The 20,710-nt window shown below is 36.4% G+C and overlaps 1 protein-coding gene across 3 annotated transcripts in view; it reads right to left on the bottom strand.

Moving 5' to 3' along the window:
• LOC127648382 (rab11 family-interacting protein 4A-like) overlaps nt 1-20,710 on the bottom strand; it is an 80,650-nt gene that overhangs the window by 7,278 nt on the left and 52,662 nt on the right. For all 3 annotated transcript variants that reach the window (XM_052133041.1, XM_052133044.1, XM_052133045.1), the window contains 8 exons: nt 7,716-7,927; nt 6,011-6,178; nt 5,073-5,207; nt 2,583-2,618; nt 1,929-2,028; nt 1,124-1,227; nt 813-953; nt 521-602 (listed from right to left, as the gene is read on the bottom strand). In XM_052133041.1, the coding sequence (XP_051989001.1) occupies nt 521-602; nt 813-953; nt 1,124-1,227; nt 1,929-2,028; nt 2,583-2,618; nt 5,073-5,207; nt 6,011-6,178; nt 7,716-7,927 (978 nt within the window). The remainder of the gene's footprint in view (nt 1-520; nt 603-812; nt 954-1,123; nt 1,228-1,928; nt 2,029-2,582; nt 2,619-5,072; nt 5,208-6,010; nt 6,179-7,715; nt 7,928-20,710) is intronic.

The raw sequence follows: 20,710 nt of genomic DNA, 5'->3' as shown, positions 1-20,710 counted from the left end.
TTTTAATGGTTTACTATTTTACGATATTGGTGTATTTATTCATAAAACCAGTAAGATGTTTTAACTTAATTAAGAATTATTTTTAATGCTTGAGAATTATTCTCAATTAAGAATAATTCATATTCATTATATTAATAAATCTATTCATTTGGTATCAATTCCTGTACTAAAGGCATAATAATATATATAGTATAGTATAGTGTAATATATTATATTATAGGATAGTGTAGTATAGTGTAATGTAGCATAGTATAGTGTAGTAATAGTATAGTATAGTATACTATATTCTCAATTAAGAATCATTCAGATTGATATATTAATAAATCTATTCATTTTGCATCACTTCCTGTACTAAAGGCACTATAATATGTATAGTATAGTATAGTATAGTATAGTCAATTCTCAATTAAGAATAATTCATATCGATATATTAATAAATCTATTCATTTGACAATCTGTATCATGTGGGTCATTTTGTTGTGGTGATGAAGGGATTTTTAGAGTTTTGATGCATCACTACCTGGTCCAGTTTCTCACTCTGTGACTTTAATCTGCACACATTCACTTTCATCTCTGCATTTTCCTCCTCCAGTTGCTGAACCCTACAGGCAGAAATCATCCATTCATTGAGAAACATTCATAAAACCAAATTAGCATGTCAAACACAGAGAACTCTGAGAAATGAGTAATTTCCTACAGTTTCGATTTTACATATATTGGAGTCCAAAAGTCTGAGATTGCAAGTGAGAATTCTTCAATTTTTGCATTTTGTCTAATTTAATATATATATATTTTTTTACAAACTAAGGTACCTGTTACTAAGAAGTTCAATCTCAGTGCTCTTGTCTCTCTCCATCTTACTGTAGGCCTCTCTGTGTCTTTTCAACTCCTCTTCTAGACTTTGCTCCGCACGCGTCTCCTGATCTTTATTCTGCTCCTCCAGCTCATGTACCCTGATGGGTTACCAAATACAAATGTGTGTAGACAAACACATGCAGAAAACAAACAAATAAAGAAACAATTAATGATATACATATATTTACAAAATATTGGTTAGCATGCTCATACTATAATGTACTGTAGATAATGTCTGTATCTAATGATGAGATCTCTTTAAATTTACCTGTGTACTAGTTGTGTGTTTTCTTGTTTAAGTCTGGATTTCAGATCTCCATTAGCCAGACTGTCGTTCTCGAGTTCTGATATTTTCTTCTCCAAATAACTCACCTGCATTTGAAGAAAGGAGTCTGTTATGGATGGTCGTTCTGAATTACATTCTCATGAAAACTGTAATTACAGTGTACTTAAGCGTGCTGATGGCTTCCTTTAACTCTTTCCCCGCCAGCGTTTTTAAAAAAAGTTGCCAGCCACCGCCAGGGTTTTTGACGATTTTCGCTAAACTTTAATGGCCCGCAGAATATTTTCTTCCATGAATATATGAAGATGCTATATATCAAAATAAAGATTTGAGCCTCTGCTTTTAGGCAAAAAAAAAAAAAACGATTTTATTTTATCTTCATTTGTTCTTTTTTTATTGCCACTTGAACAGAGGTAGGTTTTGTCAAAAACAACATTTCGGACAAAAAGCTGAGAAAAAGGCATTTTTATCAAACAAGTGCTTTAGTATTAGTATGGTGTTCCACTTCACGTTTGAGACCATCGCAGTCTGTTTCTTTGATCAAAGAGTTGCGTACTCTTTCAAAACATGCGCGCGGGTCTTCCTTACCGTATACCACCTAAAACACTGATACCCGGAAAATTCTGTGTTTGGCGGGGAAGCGTTTTTTTCATAAAACCCGGAAAATTCCGTGTTTGGCGGGGAAAGAGTTAAGAGTATATCTGTAACATTATTGTAACATTAGAGCAATTGTTCATGCAGTATGTAAATTCCATGTAAAACTTTGGTCTTCTATGAGATCTACAAAGACCTTCTCAGTGATGTCAACGTCACAGGAGTCGATGCTGTCTATGAACAGGTCTTCTGTGCTGCCCTGACTGCTGCTGAAGTTACTGTGGTGGAAGAGCTGACTGTGGGGCACACAGGGAAACAAGTCAGAAAATGGACAATGAACTCAACTATGCAATTAACCAGAGCAAGTTTGATTGACGGAATCTGGGCATTTGCATTTGGGAATAAATTCTAAGTTTGCGCTATATGCTTAAGAAGACTGAATCTTCAAAGAGGAATTATAATTAAGCTTTTGTTTAAAAGAGAGCATATCTTACTTTTAACAGATTTAAACTCAGATATGGCCACAATACTTTTGAGAAATGAGAGATGAAAGACAGATTGTGCAAAAATGTTGGAACTAAAAAAGTAAGAGCCAGGTTTATTATGAATTTGGTTCCGGTATCACAATTTGTTCTAGAAGTTTTGTTAATAGATTAAGGCCAAGTTAAGTGAATGGATTGTCTAAAGACTGTAAGCAGCTTTATGCAAGCAGTGAGTATATGCTAACCAGTAAAGCTGGCTCAGCAAGAATCAATTAACACTGAGTGAGTCAACGGTAGAGAAAACGTTTACTGTACTCTGTAATCTTGTTTTCTACAGACCTTGAGAAACTAAGAGAGATGAAACTTACCGACCAAATGCTGTGCTGGAAATTTTCCTGTTTGGGCTGCAAAATGAAACAAAAGTGGAAAAATATGGTTAGATTAGAGAGGAGTTTTGCACCTCTCTACAAAAACAGAGCTAAATCTTTTGCAACTCTTTTTGATCAGTAAGAAGAATTTTTTTAATCAATGATAAAACATATATATATATATATATATATATATATATATATATATATATATATATATATATATATATATATATATATATATATATATTTTATTTTTTTATTTTTTTAATGTACATTACATAGAGGTTATTCATGTCGAACTACCTCAACTCTTACAGGATGCACAAATGACAACACAGACAGATCATGCGATTGATTGTAGCAGCTGTCAATCATGTGATTGGTTACAGCGGCAGCTAATTGCGCACTTGCCACTGCAGCGCATGTACAGTGTTTGGGCACTCAAAGCTAAAACTTCTATGTACTGCATAGTACCAAACAGGCCCATTAATAAATCCATATTTAGACACCCATGTATTTTATTTAAACTTAATTATTAATTTTATTTACATTTTATTTTGTAACATACATTGTGAATAATTTGAATTTGGTGTTGAATGATGCTTGTCAACATATCACAGCTATTAAAGTGAGGAAAAGGATAAAATACATCTGATATACAGTACATGTAAGCAAACAATGTAAAATAGACGTATTCCAGATCTAAACACACACATTTAATAGATGTCTGGGAGAAGTACATGTGCCGTCAGGGTAGTGAACTACAACATGCAGCTGATGATGTGTTGCATGCATTTGCTGAAACCCTTGCAATGACCTACAACAATGATATTTCCTCAGATTTGACATCACAATTGCTTTCGTTTCGAAGTGCCCTGCAGTCAGAAATAAAAACAATTCAAATGGGATCAATTAAAGATCTGACAGAGCTGCTGCTTATGAAGCATACATCTGTTCTACTAAGTTTCACAGATGTGGCTACAGCTCTGAAGATTTTTTAAATATTCCCGTCATCTTGGAAAGTGCCAAAAGGTCTTTCTCTAAATTAAAACTCATAAAAAACTGCCTGAGAAGCACAATGAGCCAGGACAGACTCTCTGGACTTGCAGTACTTAGCATTGAAAGCCAATGTGCTCATCAGATAGAAAAAACAAACATGATGAAGGAGATTACGCAGAAAAATGTTAGGAGAAAAGGACGTTTTGAACATTGTTAAAGGTCAGATGCTTTATCGCATTCCTTAATCACAAGCTGCATTGACCTGCAAACGAACTTGTTATGGATAGCCTAAATGTAAAACATTGTCATTAATTTGTTCTATCCCCATTTGTTGATATCAGTCAAGTCGTCAAAACTATTTTCGACTATCTGTACAGATAGCCCAGAATATAATTTTGACAGTAGACAGACTAGTTAAAAGCATGGGTGGAAGCACTGTATGCGATTTTGAGTTAAAAGGTGAATCCTCCCTGATTAGGTTTTGCGGTAAAGGGCCCCGCCTCCTCTCTTGCGGGTGGGCCACCCAGATAAAGGGCTATTAAAAATAGAGCAATAATAAGTCAAATACAACTGCAAAGTGCAAAGATGTAAATTTAAAGGTATTTTGAAAGGTTAATGATACTTAAAATATCAAGCGTAATTTCAAGTAAGTAATTTAGGTCAAGTAAGTAATTTAGGACAAAAAAGTCTGGGAAACCCTGGTTTAGACCCTAATTACCGATTCACTAATGCCCCAAGTGTCCACAAATGTACTGTACTGCAGTCAATATGTCCTTAGAGGTCATGAGATTACACAGATAATCAGACAGCTTTGAAGGACCTTATTACTAAAATAGGTTACCTGCACTCTAATTATAAACGAAAGCCTGTGTTAATGTAACTGTGACCCACGTCAGTCTTTAAACCCCTTCTCGTTACATCAGAATGATCTGAGCTCACACAGCTTGTGGAAATATGAACTGGCTCCCCTGTCCACATACATAACCCTGCCATCTCAGTACACAACACACTGAATCTCACCTACAAATATAGAGCTAGACAATCTCCTAACCAGAGAAGATAAGGACAGATACACTTCCTGAATACTGTACATGTACTTGTGCAGATACACATAGTCCATCTCAAATGCTGTCATGACCTGTTAAAGTAGCTTGTTGCTAATTGCTTTGGTTCAAACGAATCAGAAAATGATGATTTCAGCAGTTTCCCTTCAATTTAACCACACACACCCACTTAAACCCCAAAGCTTTCTTGAGGGTCTCAGTTTTCCTGTACTGTCTGATAACGTTCATAAAAAGTTGTAAGACCTTGACTGGAATGTTGTTGCTATGGTAACAGCTCCTCTGATGAAACCCATCTCCCGATAAAGCTTTTGGCAGACCAGGGTGATTAAAGAGAGTATCAACATTATCAAGAGTGAACCGAGACATATAGTAGAATCCTTCTAAAAGCACAGTGCTACAGTGTGCCATGTTTGTCTCCTCTTACCTGTTAGCTTTAAGGTTCTTGAGTCTGGCCTCTAGGTCATTGAGCAGGTTGACTTTCTTGCAGCACTGAGAGCAGTAAACATCCAGCAGCTCACTGTTGTACAAGTGCCTGATCTTCTGAGGGGTCTGACCAGCACTGTAAACATCATGAAGTGATCAATCTCGACTGGTAGTAGAAGCATTCAGAGTGACTTGCTCAATATGGTGAAATATTTCAAAATCCACATAGTCAGAAAAGAAAATCTAATGATATGTTATTGATGTTGTGATATTGTAATTATCTTTGATTTAACCAGAATGAGACCGATCAAACTATTACATACTGTTAGTCGGTATGTTCAAAACTGTTTAATTGTTGGCTTTTGTGATTTTGTGTTCAACAATGAGATGATTAATGGCTGTCAAAGATGTGAGAACCAGCAACAGTAATGCAAGAGAGTGTATTTGAGAGAGAACTATTTATAATTCCTCCCCAATTACTGTAAAGCAGGTTTATGACATCCATTCAGTCACATATAACAGATCATGCAGAATGTAGCTGTGTTCTAAAACAAAGTAAGCTGCCTCACTACCAAATGTTTACAGGCATCTGCCTTAGGAACCTCATATGCAACTGATTTGGAATGCTCTACAGTAGTCAGCAACTCACACTAATAGCGTTCTTCATCAGAGTTTCAGCCTTTGATTTCAATAGATTTTGACTGTAGCATTTTGCTACGCTAATATCAACACTATAGTAGTCATAAAAAGTGCTGCTTTAGAATTTGGCTAAAACTAGTTATCTTAGGACGCAACATAATTAAGTTGCCAACTTTTTGATCCAGCCTTCTCATCGTGACTACACCCTTGATGCTTTATAATTTTCCCTCCGTAGACAGCTCACTAGGCTTTGGAATGGAGTACATGTTTAGAGTGTTTTAGATAAGAGGATATATTAACCTGGAGGGCAGTGAGGAGCCCAGGTCGGAGAAACCATTTGTGCGTGTGTCATCATCAGGAATGGGGCTGCTGGGAGTGAAGTCCACATCCTCTCCCTCTCCATAGTCCTCAAACTGCTCCTCCACTGAGATCACTGACGCTGCTGCTGATGAGACCATCTGACCACAACTACAACCACAGACAGGGAGAGGTCAGTCTTTCTTTATGCACTACTAAACAACACAGAATCATTTAGACATCATTAAAGCTGAAGTGTGTGATTTCTGAAATAATGATTTTCACACAGGTTTCCCTGATCACTGGTCTTGAGTAGATCTGAAACTTTAAAAAGAAGATTTGTAGCTGAAAAATACAATAAAAAATAAAACAAATAATTGTATATTTCTGTTTTTCAGATTAACAACACGTAAATCCCTAAACTGGATCCGCCCCAAACTCATGCACTGGTTATGCCAGTGTTGCTGTGTCGGGCTGTTTAGAATGCTCAAATAAACAGAGCAATGTTTTAATAGCACCACTGAGCAAGTGGGGGTGGGGAATCAACCTACAAATGGTTTACTTATAGTTGCCTCTGCATATAGCTGGACAAGGAGAAAGTATTTTACCATCGAACAAATTAATTAAACAAAAATACGGTCACTCTAAGATTGCAAATTCTACCAATACCCGCTTTATATGTGGTTGCAAGTTTTAAGCATAAACTGTGAATATTCCTATCACTTTCCTCCATGTTTGACAGCTGCAAATCAAACTGTGATCGAACAGTCAACCCTAACCATAACAGAGTAACTGACGAAGTATAAGTGTCTTCTCTTCTACTCCTACTATGTGCCACTGAGTGTCATTAAGCATGCCTGCACGAACCTGCAATGGCCAAGAACATTTGCCATTACACGAGTGATCATTAAAGTGAATCCTTGTCTAAATATTTTGGGACCGCAGACATCAAAGCTAGTGTTTAATCTTCACTCTGAGTGCGGCTAATGAGACACAAAGACCCGTAGTTAATGGCATTTCTATATTTACTTAAAATGAATAGTTGGATGGTAAAATGTGATTAGAATTTGAAGTGCTTACAGTACAAATCTGAAAATTGCAATATATGCAAAACACTTACATGAAATATATATTCTTATGTGGTTTTCACTACAAAGGTCACATATACTGTATGCATAAAAATTCCCTTTTTTCAAATATAGAATGGAATTTGAATATGTACATAAATGCTCAAAATTATGAACTATAATATTATATGTTCGTATATAGCCATATATCAGATTTCTGTATTAGACAAATGTATAATCGCAACAGGCTTAATTATTAAATCTTCATTTGTGTTTTTAGTTTACAGATTTATGGTGGGACAGTTTTAACCTTAGAGAAGTTTATAATACAAAATATTAATACAAAAATAATTAAAGGTCTTCCAATAGCCATATCACAGTTTCACCTAAATGCATGGTATTTTTGTGTGAATTAATAATTTTTTGCTTGCTAATGGCATATTCAGTTATTGTGCACTAAAAATATACATGTAATTGCATTTACACCATCACTGATAATAAAACAAACAAACAAAAATTGCATCGCAATATTTCAGAAAAGCTGCAGCAAATTCAGTCATTTCGGGCCGCAATAATCAGGAAAAAGTGCTGAGAAATCCTGGTGGGACTGAAAATATAATCATCTACAGTATGATACTGACTTGTTTCCCGGTAGAAAGAGTCCTCCCAGTCCTTCTTTATCATCATGTCGTCCTCCTTCAGAGGATTCAGATCCTGCTCCACTGTCTCCAGCACTGTCCATATCTGACTCCTGTGCATCCTGGCCTCCCAGCCCCTCCTCATCAGAATACAGCTGGCACTCTGTGTACGGCCGTGTGCACACGATGATCGGGGGTCCCAGACTCCCTTCCCCCTGCAGCAAATAAATATCGAAGACAGCATTTTATGTTTAGTCATAGTTAAAAAATCATCAGCTTAACATCATCTTATGGAATTGTAAAATCATTTTAGCGAGTTATTCCTTTATACTGTTGCCTTTGGCTTGCTCACTGGGGAGTTTGTAAGGCACTATTCTTTGAAAAGTTGCTTTGGAACAACATGCTTTATGGAAAATGTTGTACAAATTAATTTAATTGAAAAGAAATGCACTGAATTAAAATAAAAACAAGTAAAGAAATTCTTCACTTGTTCCTGCTCAAACTAGACTTGCTTACTCTGTGACTCACTATGTGGTCACTTCAAACACAGAACCTAGTGAACTGAAATGGGAACCTAAGAAGATTTAAGAACTTAAGGAGACCACACTGCAAAGAAGAGGGCATAGGGACACAAAAGATAATGGGTCAAATGCTACAAGAACTTTGACCATCAACCCCAAAAGGCAAATCACACCAAGACAAGGACAAAGGTCATCGAGGTGAACTGGTGTGAAACATTTCAGATGACAAACGAAAAAATTTCTTTATTGTGGTTCTAGCGGAGTTGGATGGTCCAACAGTGAAATAATCTTTATTCTACAGTTCTTTTTTCAATTCTACAGTTAGCATCATTAACATCCATTCTATTGCTCACTAATGCAGCTCTAACCATTAATTTACTTGTTAGAATTCATGTTACATCTCAATGGCAAGAGGACAATGGGAATCAGCTGATGCTGCCTTTAGTGGCACTATTATGGGGCTTTTCCACTGCACGGTACAACTCGACTCAACTTGAATCTGCTCGCTTTTTTTGGAGTTTTATTTAGTACCACCTCGGTCGAGGTTCCAAGCGAGCCGAGACAATACTAAATGTGAAGTCAAAATCCTGCAGATCACTGATTGGTCAGAATGAATCGTCACTACCAGCGTCACTGGATTTCCGACATGTAACATCAACCCGCTAGTTTTAAAGTTAGTAACAGCGATAGCAGTATCATTTGTTCACACAACTTTCGAATTGTGAAAAAAGAAATGGCTGTGCACAAAACCACGCCGTGGTCAATAAACGAGGTGCAGATGAGTGAAACGAAAAATTCTCTCAGGAATTGGATCTGCTGTTGGCCGCACACGGCTACCACTGGACCTACCAACAGTGTAGGGAAAAGCAAAAAAAAGTGACTACAGATCCATCAAGGAAAAGTGGAAGTGGTTTGACCAAATGGATGCTATCTAAACCGGCGAGCAATGGGAGGGAGAGTTCCCTGGATGCAACCATGATGGAGGATGGTATGTTTTGTTACGTTAACTATATACTCAGCTTGAAAGTTTCACTTTATTTAGTTGACCAGCTACTGGAAGCTTGCTTCTAAAACAACCAGACCAATTTAACTGTTACAGTTAGCGGTTGTGTTATTGTTCTGGTCAGTTGTTTAAGATGATGCCACGGCAGTAGAGGTGGTGCAACAATGACGATCAGCCTATAATCCCACCCACGTTGATGCAGCACTAAACTGAAGTGGAAATGCAGAAAAAAAAAGCTCAGAAAAGTAAAGCGAGTAGTGTTGAGGCAAGTCGAACCATAACGTGCAGTGAAACAGTGAAATTATTTGCAACAAACCGAGCAGAATCTTTATCACTCAATGAGGGATTGTTTAATCACTGCTTCTTTAGGTATGTGTGTGTTTACTGTATTTTCTGTCTTTGTCTTTCTATTTTGAGTATATTGCATGGGTTTGGCTGGGGTGGTATAATTTATAGCAGGTTTCATTTAGGCCATAAAGTCTTTACACCATTCTGGTAAACAACAATTCACACCCATATGGTTTATGAAATAACTTCAAATCCCAGCACAGCCGTCAGAGATGATCATGGCACCAGTAGGAGAGATCATACTAAAGACCCTAAAAAGCTCTCTTCCTAGCTTGACATTTATTTATAAGTGCTTCATAGTCATTAGAATAAATGTCTCCACCACTACTGTAAAGATGACATGAAAACATGGATATAATTCAAAAGATAACTTATAATGAAAAGATTGTGTGATCTTTTAGATCAGTCACAGGGGTAATCCATCCAAGCTAATTCCTTCAAAATTCCAATTAAAGTGTTTCTAGTGCAGTGTAATTTGACAAACTTTCACTAAATTGCTTGGTTGTTATTCAGTGGCCCCAAAAAATTATTTAAACCACACATTTAAATTTTTTAATTTCATTGCATTGATTAAATAACAATTTCTCATCTGCAAATATATGTGCTAGACCTTTTCTCATGTTTTTGAGCTATTTTCGCAATTACAACTGGTTCCTAGGTCATTTTTACACCGATAGTGTGATTAAGACCTCAATACAAAGCAGAAAAATTTTACTTTTTTGTACATTTTTGTAACATGTGAGAAGAGACCATGAATTGAAACAAGAGAAATTAAACTAGCACAGCTATGTAGAAAAATGGTTGTTAGGAACAACTGTCAAATGTACAGTTTAGCAGTCCTTATATTAAAATATTTGACCGTAGAACAGCGATTGACCAATCAGAATCAAGTATTCCAGAGAGAGCTGTGTTATAATGCTTGATTAACATAAAAGAATATTATACTCAGCTGCTTATTATAGAAAACATTTAATTCTATTCCCGCTGAGAGAGTGTCTCAGTGTGCAAGAGTGTGTTTGTGTGAATCTGAAGTGACTCATATTCACACTTAGGTCACACGCATCACTCATGACAGACCTGAGGAATGAGACCTACATGCTGTAAAAACAAAACATTTCATTTAATCAGAAATGTCATCTTATTTTCCAGTACAAATATTTAAACATCCCACAACATGATGAATTTAATTTCATAAGCTATTAAGATTTTTCAGAAAATAGCCATATCTTGACTTAAGTTTGTTTTTCTCACCCCATTGGTAAATCGTTTTTTTTTTCTTGTTTTATATGTTAGGAAGAATTTTAGGGACTGACAGCCTCAGTTCCTGTTGACTATATATTTTTTATTCCATACAATGAAAGTGAATGGTGACTGAGGCTATCATTCTGCCTAACATCACTTAATGTTCCATGGAAGAAAGGCATACCGGTTTGGAACAACATGAGGGTGAGTAAATGATGACAGATTTTCATTTTTGCTTGAACAAACTCAAACTCTTGAGCAAATCTAACAAAATCGAATGAGATTTATATTTAAACGAGAAGAAAAATATATATATATATTCTCACAATATAAATCTGACACCGTTTTGCTTCTCAAGTATCTTGTTTTAAGATGTTTCGATATTTTTATTGGAAAAGTAGACAGAACTGATGTACTGATGTACAAGCAACTTTTTTTTTATTTTTGCTGTAATAAATCACTGCTTTGAGCAGAGACATGTCGTCTCAAACTTCAAGACAGATACCCGCTAACCTCTGCTTTAATCTAGTGCACTAACCACTCTGTAGTAGCTGTATGAAACTGTCCTAGAAGAAAAATGCCTCTAGGTTATCCAGTCAGAACTGAGAAATGTGGAAATGTAATGTAAATAATGTCCGCAGGATTAAACATCACAGGCCTATAGCCACAGGTGAGAGCTAAACTTTGATTCTTTACACATGGCTGCATCACTGGAGATTACGGTGCAGGAGCAGATAACTGATGGCCGATATCTACATAGTCTTAATGTGAAGCTTTGACAGTATAACAGAGGTCTCCCTGCTGAGAGCAGACTGTGATGAATGCAGCCCTCTTAGATACACTCGGACTGCAGTAATGTGAGAGGAGAAAGAGGGGTCTCCTGCTGTGAGAGCCCAGATAAATGAGCTCTAAACTCAGATCCCTTTTGGTCCAACATGAACTGAATCTGCCAGCCCCCCTTAGACAGCACCATCTGGAGTGCCTAGACTTAACATTCATTATTTACACTCTATTACTGACAGACTGCTTTTAATGTTAAGCACGCATGCATTCACCATGCCATATTCATTTCATAAAGTAATTAATTCTTCACTCACAAATTTAAATAACATTCCTTCACATATGCATACTTTACACAATTTCACTAGTAAGTGGTTAAACATTATTGTAATTATTACCTGTACATGCAACGTTTGGAACTTCATATATTGACAATGTGTGTGCACCATGAACCCAAGACTTTAACCTTCCTACACTGTGTTGAAGGTGTAGTGGCAATAAACTGATCTGATTTTATGTAACTGATTAACTTACAGATGAACAACAGGCTTGATTCTGCACCAAAATAAATACTTAATGGAAAGCTTCATTTCAAAGCAGCACTGATACAGATTCACTATACAAAAACACATTTCAGGAACAAAATGATTGAAATAAAACCATTGCATTTAAATGCCTTAACTCAATGTGGTGTGCACATTTTGCTCTTTGCTGTTTTTTTAAGGTAACCGTGATGGACTGTCATGCTGCAGTATTGCTCACCCATCCCAACCTCCAGAGTTCTATGCATTTTTGCTGACTGAGTACAGAAATTCGATCAAGCTATGCCTCAAACCCAAATTCACATCCAAAATCTGGGACACTAAGAGCTACACCAAAGAGTCCATATTGCTTAAAATGTGCTGTGTTGCCTTTTAACAAAGAGAGGAGGATCACCAATAAAAACCAGTGACTTGGCTCTGGAATACAGGTATTGATTCAAACACTATGTTGAGTGTAAGTGAGACTCCATCGATATTTATTGTATAATCAAACACTCTTTTATGTGTCCTTAATGAATAACAGCAATTTCCATTTATTACTTAGCTTAAAGTTTTGAAATCAGCATTTTTGATTTTATTCCACATATCTGCATAGTTAATCTGCGTAACTTCCTTGTACGCGTCCTATCAGCTCATGGTGTCTACTTTAATCATAACACCTCAAGACAGAGTGAATAAAACAGACAAAAGTGATGAGAGTATATTAAATGTGATTGATACACAGTACTGATTGCCTGTAAATATCGAATCAAAAACTTGTCTCTGAAGCTCTATTTAACTATAAAATAATAGAGAAGTTTTTGTCTGTGGAGTTTGTGATATTCCCAGCAGGAGAATATCAAATCTGAATAGATGAGGCAGAGCAGACTGAACTAAATCAATTATAAGTTCATTTTCCTTTGTGAGGGTGGAGGAAATATTAGTGCATGGGAAACATGAAGAAAGCAATAAATAAAAAAAAAATATATATATATATATATATATTTTTTTTTATATATATATATATATATAGGAAGATTTCTATAGGACTATTGTTATTATATTCTGACAGTACCCATGAGTAGAGCGCTTTACTGAGTAGAAAGCTAGTAAAATAATGTGTTTTCCACTCCTTAATAGATATAATTCTTCTTTCATCCGGCTCCTTAATGATTACTTAATAAAGTAATCATTACTGTGGTTAGGCCAGTGTCTTTTTAAATTGTCTTTTTGTGACACCACAACTGCCACAGTTGTAATAATTTTTTTTAATAAATTATTTTAAACTATAATATTTTTGTCAAAATACCACTGTTACAGATCTTACTGTAAAATCATGATAAAATTAAGCAAGGATAATGTTGTGTAATTAAAAAAACAAAAACAAAAAAAAAAACTGTCTTTGGTGCATGCAGTGTTGTCTTTTTTCCTCGTCAGTGCTGAACAATGTCTGGAATGTCATGCTGTTTGAGAGCTCATTTGACTTACTTGATATCGCTTTAAACTAGAAATTTTCAGAATTCAAATGGGTCTTGAGTTTTGAAGTCTGCGCCAAGATCGAGGTAAGCCTTGTGATCATCAAAGTAATCCGCCACAATATCAAGTGATCAGCTCTGCACTGGTGCATGTTAGTCACATGTGCATGTGCTTTACTTTGATGTAATCGATCTTAGGATTTAAGAACCAATATCGAGATCGTTCAAATAAGGATCATGATGTATGGTAAAATCTATATTTGTACACACCTCTAATAACTATTACTATTATTCATGCTTAGGGATTTGTGAAAAGCCCTTAACCAATATAAGCCTCAATGTAATTCATCCTGCACATGACTAGGCTAATAGGCTACCTCACAACATGTCGCCATTTGGAGGAGTGCCATCACTTTTTTTAGTGATCAGAATAACCTGGTGGATGATTAAACTAAAATCTAAAATCTTTACATCGAAGCAGTGACCCAAGGCATATGAAACCAGAATTTCATAAAGACTAGGGTTTTTCTCTAAGCAACCTCCTGGCAATCACACAACAATACCATAGCAACCACCCAAAACACCCTAGCAACAACATTGTATAGCATGGCAACCACCCACAACATCTAATTTTTCTGTGTCTCGAGTAGAACAGCTTTTCTCTGCAGATCTGTCATGTTGCATGAATCAACCCACACAGAGAAACAAACACACCACTCAATATTGGCCAGCCTACAAAATATACATCACTTTCATAATCTTTGCTATGACAGTGTTTAAAAAAAAATTGTTTTAAAGATTTTGAAAACAAATTAGCAATATTTTGAGAATCAAGTAAACATTACAAGAATGAAGCATTATGAGAATAAAATGTTAATATTTAAGAATAAATCATAAGTGGGCTGGGCAGCTCAGCGAGTATTGATGCTGACTACCACCCCTGGAGTGGTTAGTGATTCTCACTCTCAATGGGGCGCGTGGTTGTGCATGGATCGTGGAGAGTAGCATGAGCCTCCACATTCTGTGAGTCTCCACTGTGTCATGCACAATTTCAGAAGTGGAGGCAACTGAGACTTGTTCTCCACCACCCGGATTGAGGTGAGTAACCGCGCCACCATGAGGACCTACTAAGTAGTGGGAATTGGGCATTCCAATTTGGGGAGAAAAGAATAGTCATAAGTAAAGTAACATCAAAGTGGAGTGTCTGGGTCTTTGGATACAGTAAACACCACTAATCAGGGAGATAACATTTGCTCTGCAACTTTGTTTCAAGTTAGCCAAGCTTAATCTGTGGGAAGTTTTTGTGTGCTCCCTGTTCATGATTCAGGCGTGCATTAGTACAGGAGTATTCAACAAGTAGGTGCCTGTCAAAGGAGGCGCGAGATATAGGCTCACACTCAAGTGAAGTGAAAAATAATTGGAACTGCTGTGAATAATATAGGCAAGTAATTGTATGTGGTAATTATCCCCTCCCCTCAGTTATTGTATTGTTTTGAAAGCAAAATCCAAAAAAATGCAGGCCAAGCATCACCCAAGCCAAGCGGGACTGCGTGAATGTTCTGGTTGTGATTATGTGCAGTTTAGCACATAATTTCTTCCTCTCCAAATATTTCTGCTTAATTCACGAAATATAGCACATTATTCTCATAATTCTATGACTTTATTCTTGTAATTTTTACTTTATTCTCAAAATATGACAAATTTAATGTCATAAGGCTAAGACTTTTTTCTCAAACTGTTACAACTTTATTCTCAAAATATATATATATATTTTTATTTCAATGTGGCTCACAAACATGACAGTAAAACTTTAATTTAAACAACAGGCATCCCCACCCCTCACAGTTCTGACCAGGGCCTGACTATCATCCTTTGTGGGGGTTTTTATGGGGCACTAGTGGCAGTCCTGACTCACCTGGTGACCCAGGCAAGATAAGACATAACCAGATAAAGTGAAAAACACTTTTAACAATATAGAAGTACATACACATAGTCATGTTTTTGTTTTTTAGCATGCAAGGAGACCAGGTTAAAATCCTGATTTAATATGTATCCAAGCACAATTGCAGATGCAGTTTCATCGTATGGAAAATAGCAGCTTTGACATTTTGATCGCGCCGGCGCTTCCTGCTGGATTTTCGTAATTACAGCGGAAACAACATAAAATGCTCTGTCATTTTGGGGCATACAGATAAGTGTAAAACATCATTAGAGACTATAAAGTGTCTTTTGTGTACACTCACAATAACAACAAAACCTTGTGCTTTTGTAAAATAAAGAAAATAAAAAGGGTGAGCTGTCAGCAGTCTCTGTGTTCACAAGCATTTATCTGAAAAACGTCACAAAAATGAACTGAAACTCTGCGAATACTTATCACACAAACATGAAACATATGTCTAAAGAAAGCTTAAGATGTTTACTTGTAAATAAAACAATTCAAATTTGAAACAAATATTCTCGACAGCACGATACACAGGAGAGGAAACTCCAGAATAGTGTCGAAGAGTTAAAATGTTCCTCAGAAGAGTGGGACTCTGATGAATGTTTGCATTTTGAAGAGAGATTTGATCCAGCCAAGAATACAATTTTGTATGAGTAAGTCATTTAGTTTTCGTTAGATGACATACTATTTTATATAAACATGTACATATTGACATGTACACACTAGTTGGACTGTTTCCAGACTTGCCAGCCAGGATTCAGCATATTGAAATTTGAAATATGTCCTAATAAGCAAGTTTTAGTTACATTTAAATGCTGTTTCGGCTAAACCAGGCATTTAAATTGCTGTATGATATAAATATGATATGTAATATGATGTAAAAATAATATAAATGTTTAGATTATATTTTAACTAGTGTTTATGCTGCCTCATTATCATCAACAAAGCTTGTGCTTGCAAATATGTGTTCAGGTTAAATGAGTAAAATGCACTTTAAATATGCCCATATTAGAAAATCACCATCTTATAATGATTTCTGAAGGATCATGTGACACCGAAGACTGCAGTAATGATGCTGAAAATTCAGCTTTGACCACAAATTCCATTTTACAATACATTCAAATAGAAAACTGTTCTTTTAAATTGTAAAAATAGTTCAAAATATCACTGTTTTTACTGTATTTTGGATCAAATAAATGCAGTCTTGGTGAGCAGAAGAGACTTCTTTTAAACAGCAGTGTAGGTCTAAAATTAAGTAAAGTCTTTATGTAAAGAAAATATATAGTCAGACTTCTTTTAACTTAAAATTTGATATTGATCATTAAGTCTCCTCATATTCATTCTCATTGATGGGCCCATGGGAGGGTATTTTGTCTCCTCGGGTGTGAATTACAATCAATATTCATGATCGTTCACGCCTCCTCGCATATGAGCTTTCAACACTAAAAGTGTCTTACAAAAGTTAAATGACTATATTGTTTTGTATGAATGAGTGATCGGGATGGTTTTCACATAATTGTGTAGCAAAACCGCTAGGCTACAAGATCCAGTTCTCAAAAGGCTTGTGGACAAATATTTAGTATGTGTTATATGGCTTTATTTCAATTACTTAACATTTTAGTTTTTTCAAAAACCATGCATAAACGTTATTTTCTCAAAAATACAAACATGTACACACACGTTGCTCACATATTATTGTAGCCCAGTTTGTGCTGAATACAGTGTAATCAGACTTTAGCCATTAATGTGTTCTTAAGCAACTGAAAAAAGCACAAATGTCAAGGCATGTCAAAACTTCTCCAGGGCCCAAAACACCCTCAGACCCCAGAGGGTTAAATGCTTTCTCCACTTCGAGCGCTTATTTGCCATCTTCATTTCTTCATAGTCCACTGTTTTGGTTGCGCACGGTCGATTTCCATTGCCTGCTCACTGTATGACTTCATATTTGTTTAGAATTTTATTTTATTCCAGAGCATCTGAATCCTCTGTCTTAGGTTAGCGCGTCCTGACCTTGTATGTGCTCAAACTGTTCATCTTACGACTCTTGTTCACACAGCAACAAAACTTCACTGTTCAGATAATGTTATAATTTCTCATTTAGGCAAATAGCCAGTGCTAAATTTACCTTCATTTTCAAATGGGGCATTTTCACACAGACTTTAAACTGAAAATTGCAGGTAATTTTATGGAAAAGGCTGTATGCGTGAAAGCAACTAATTACTCCTTGTGTGTTCCACTGGAAAAAATGCCATACAATCATACTTTTATACTTTTCATAAAAAGTCATACTTTTTGACTGAAATAATCATACAAGTTAATTATCAAACATACAAATACATTTTGGGAGATTTATTCAAAATCTGCTCCTGCCAACAACTATTTGTGGACACTTGATAATATTCTAAATAAACTCTACAGGTATAAATGTCTGTGAACGCAGGGAAAATTCCTGCTAGCTGCCATATGAAGTCCACTTGGCTGGTTTTGTTTGAGATCTCAGTGAAAATGCTGCTGGATTGCTGGCCAGATCGCTGCCTACACACAACACAATCAGCAGACAAAAGACAGTGTGGATTTACAGGGAGCCATGAGTCATAATCCAGCACTCTGGGCTTTAGAAATGCCAGTCGCCCTTCACAGGATGTTATCAAAGCAAACTACCTTTGAACTCCTTTTTGACCTTGAAACTGTAAACACAACAAACACACACAGAAAGGCCATCCAGAGCTGAGCTGCAGTTACACAATCAATACTGCAGAGCACTTGGTAAATTACTTTATTAAACCACAGTACGTGTAGGAGTCCCTCTGAAAGCAAGATATGCCGGTACAAGTGGAGATATTTGTTCTGTTCCAAAAACCTAATGAGCAGCCTATGGAGGCAGCATTTTGAGACATCATACATTCATATATGAAGGTATGCAAAAAGTAGGCAACTTAACTGTGCAGTCCAGGTATTACAGCTTTTATTCAAGTGTTTTCAGCTTCACACACAAGTAATGTTTGACTTCACAAATAAAAATTTGGCTTTCCAGCTTCACTAATAAAAATAGAGCTTAAATGTAGTGGTTATTCAGCTTCACGCAACTGGCGTTCTCGGAGGCCTTTTCAAGCACATCTCCGTCATCACTGTAATGAGACACAGGTGTTATGTATTATTAATCACCAGGTGATGGCCTTTACTGCTTCCTCTCTCCCCAGCGACAGACACATGACCACGTCCCGCTCCACACTTATCCAGCAAACCATTCTGGTCAACCGGCTACACCAGCCAAGATTTGCTGCTAAACAACATGGCAATGCTGGTCCAGCATTCAGCATGCTGGTGAACCTGATCATGATTGCGACAAGCTTTGTGAAAAAATTATAATAATCCAAGATGGCGGGTGTAATGAGAGAAATATTGATTATATATACTGAATAATTCAATAGTGAAAATTATTGAATAAAATAACAAAACTGACTATTTTACTATTTCCCATATAGTGAGTGCTATGAATCTATATTCTCATTAGAGTATAGTCAAGTCTCCAGTGTGCTTCATTTGAAGAGTGCTATATTTATCATGCGTGAAGCTGCTGCCTATATAGAGCACTCCAAATCAGTCTGTTAAGAAGTTCCAAGAACGTTAGAAAGCTGCCTTAGAAGGGGCGGTAGGCAGCTCAATTTCTGCACCAATGACATTCTAAAAGGTCTGTTGTCGTGAAGTGTTCATCCACCTTGGCAGAGATCTCAAGAGCAAGAGTCTGGATGTGCCACATTATTGTATTTTAGGCCGTCCAAACTGCAATTAACCTCCTGTCCAAACCATAACACTAGGCTTTGCATTATAGTGTCCATGAAATTGTAGTGCAGATAGGCCCTTGGTCTTGTACAGATTCTGTGCTGCCCACGCAATAATCAGGGCTGATACAGCATTTCATAACAGATTGATATCTAAGCAGTCAGACCTGCTTCAGCTTAACTGCAGAAGAGAAGAGACCTGAATCAATGTATGTACTTATTCTGGATCAATTGATACTCTTTGGGGGTTGCTGACATTAAAGCAGGCAGAATTTGAAAACATAGTACAGAACAATCCATATTTGCATTTGAACGCTCAGAAAAGTATATGTAATAAAATTGTAATCAAATTTGTAATTTATCATTTAATGTCATACCATGACAAAAACAAATTAAAAAAACAACACCACTTTTGTAGGAACTGTATCACACAATATGAAATACTTTGTTATAATACTGAACAAATAACAATTAGCATATTTTTCTTCTTGAACAAAGGTGTCCAAATGATTGGAAATAAACTTTCAATGTGACACAACATACCACTTCCTTACCTCTCTCTGTTACACTAAATTAATTTCACCACAGCTAAACCCTGAAGTTTATAGTGCTGCTAAAACATAACTTAAAATTTAATTTGTTTTAAATTTTGATGCCTGTCCCACTAAGACATTCATTCCATATTTGATGTTCAAAATTCTGAATTTGGACAGTAGGTTTAACATGTACAGACATTCCAATATTTAATATAATAATTTTTATCCATGCATGGCACCATAAACATATAAAAAGAAGTCACATCAAACACCCATGATTTTATGGCAGATATAAGAAACTAATTGTCCTCCACAGAGAGGGAACATGTGGGGGACACAATACAAGGGTATTGACTGAACTTCAGCTGTACAATGAAGATTTATTAGTGTACACCTGCCAAGCTCCCGGTGGTTAAAGTTTAAGGAGCCAACAACACTGACTGAGATCCTTGGCAAAACAAACCAAGGGAAGGGTAAAGGCAAGCTCCGGGGAATGAATGTCAATGGTTGTCTGCGCTATTGTTCCTTGCCCTTTCTAAAATGTCCTTTGCCAGAGGAATAATGTTACTGAAACACTGAAGATACACCAAAATACACACATTCATAAAAACACAATATAGTCACAGTACTGCCAGCAGGTGGTCATTAACTGTCTGAAAGCCTTCCCAAACCACCCCAGTACCCTCAATCTCTGCTTTCATATTCACATACTCCCTTCTAATGATCAGCTGTATTCAAAACTCCACAGTTCTTCCTCTCCCTTGTCAACCAACAACTCTCTGAACTAACAACCCCCAACCCCACAAAAACTCCCAGTGCACACCACACTGTTAGCCCTGTTCCCAAGA

Source organism: Xyrauchen texanus, chromosome 8 (assembly GCF_025860055.1).
Source record: "Xyrauchen texanus isolate HMW12.3.18 chromosome 8, RBS_HiC_50CHRs, whole genome shotgun sequence".
Taxonomy (NCBI): Eukaryota; Metazoa; Chordata; class Actinopteri; order Cypriniformes; family Catostomidae; genus Xyrauchen; species Xyrauchen texanus.
Note: the sequence above shows the minus strand (reverse complement) of the source record. Positions and strands in the feature narration are given on the sequence as shown.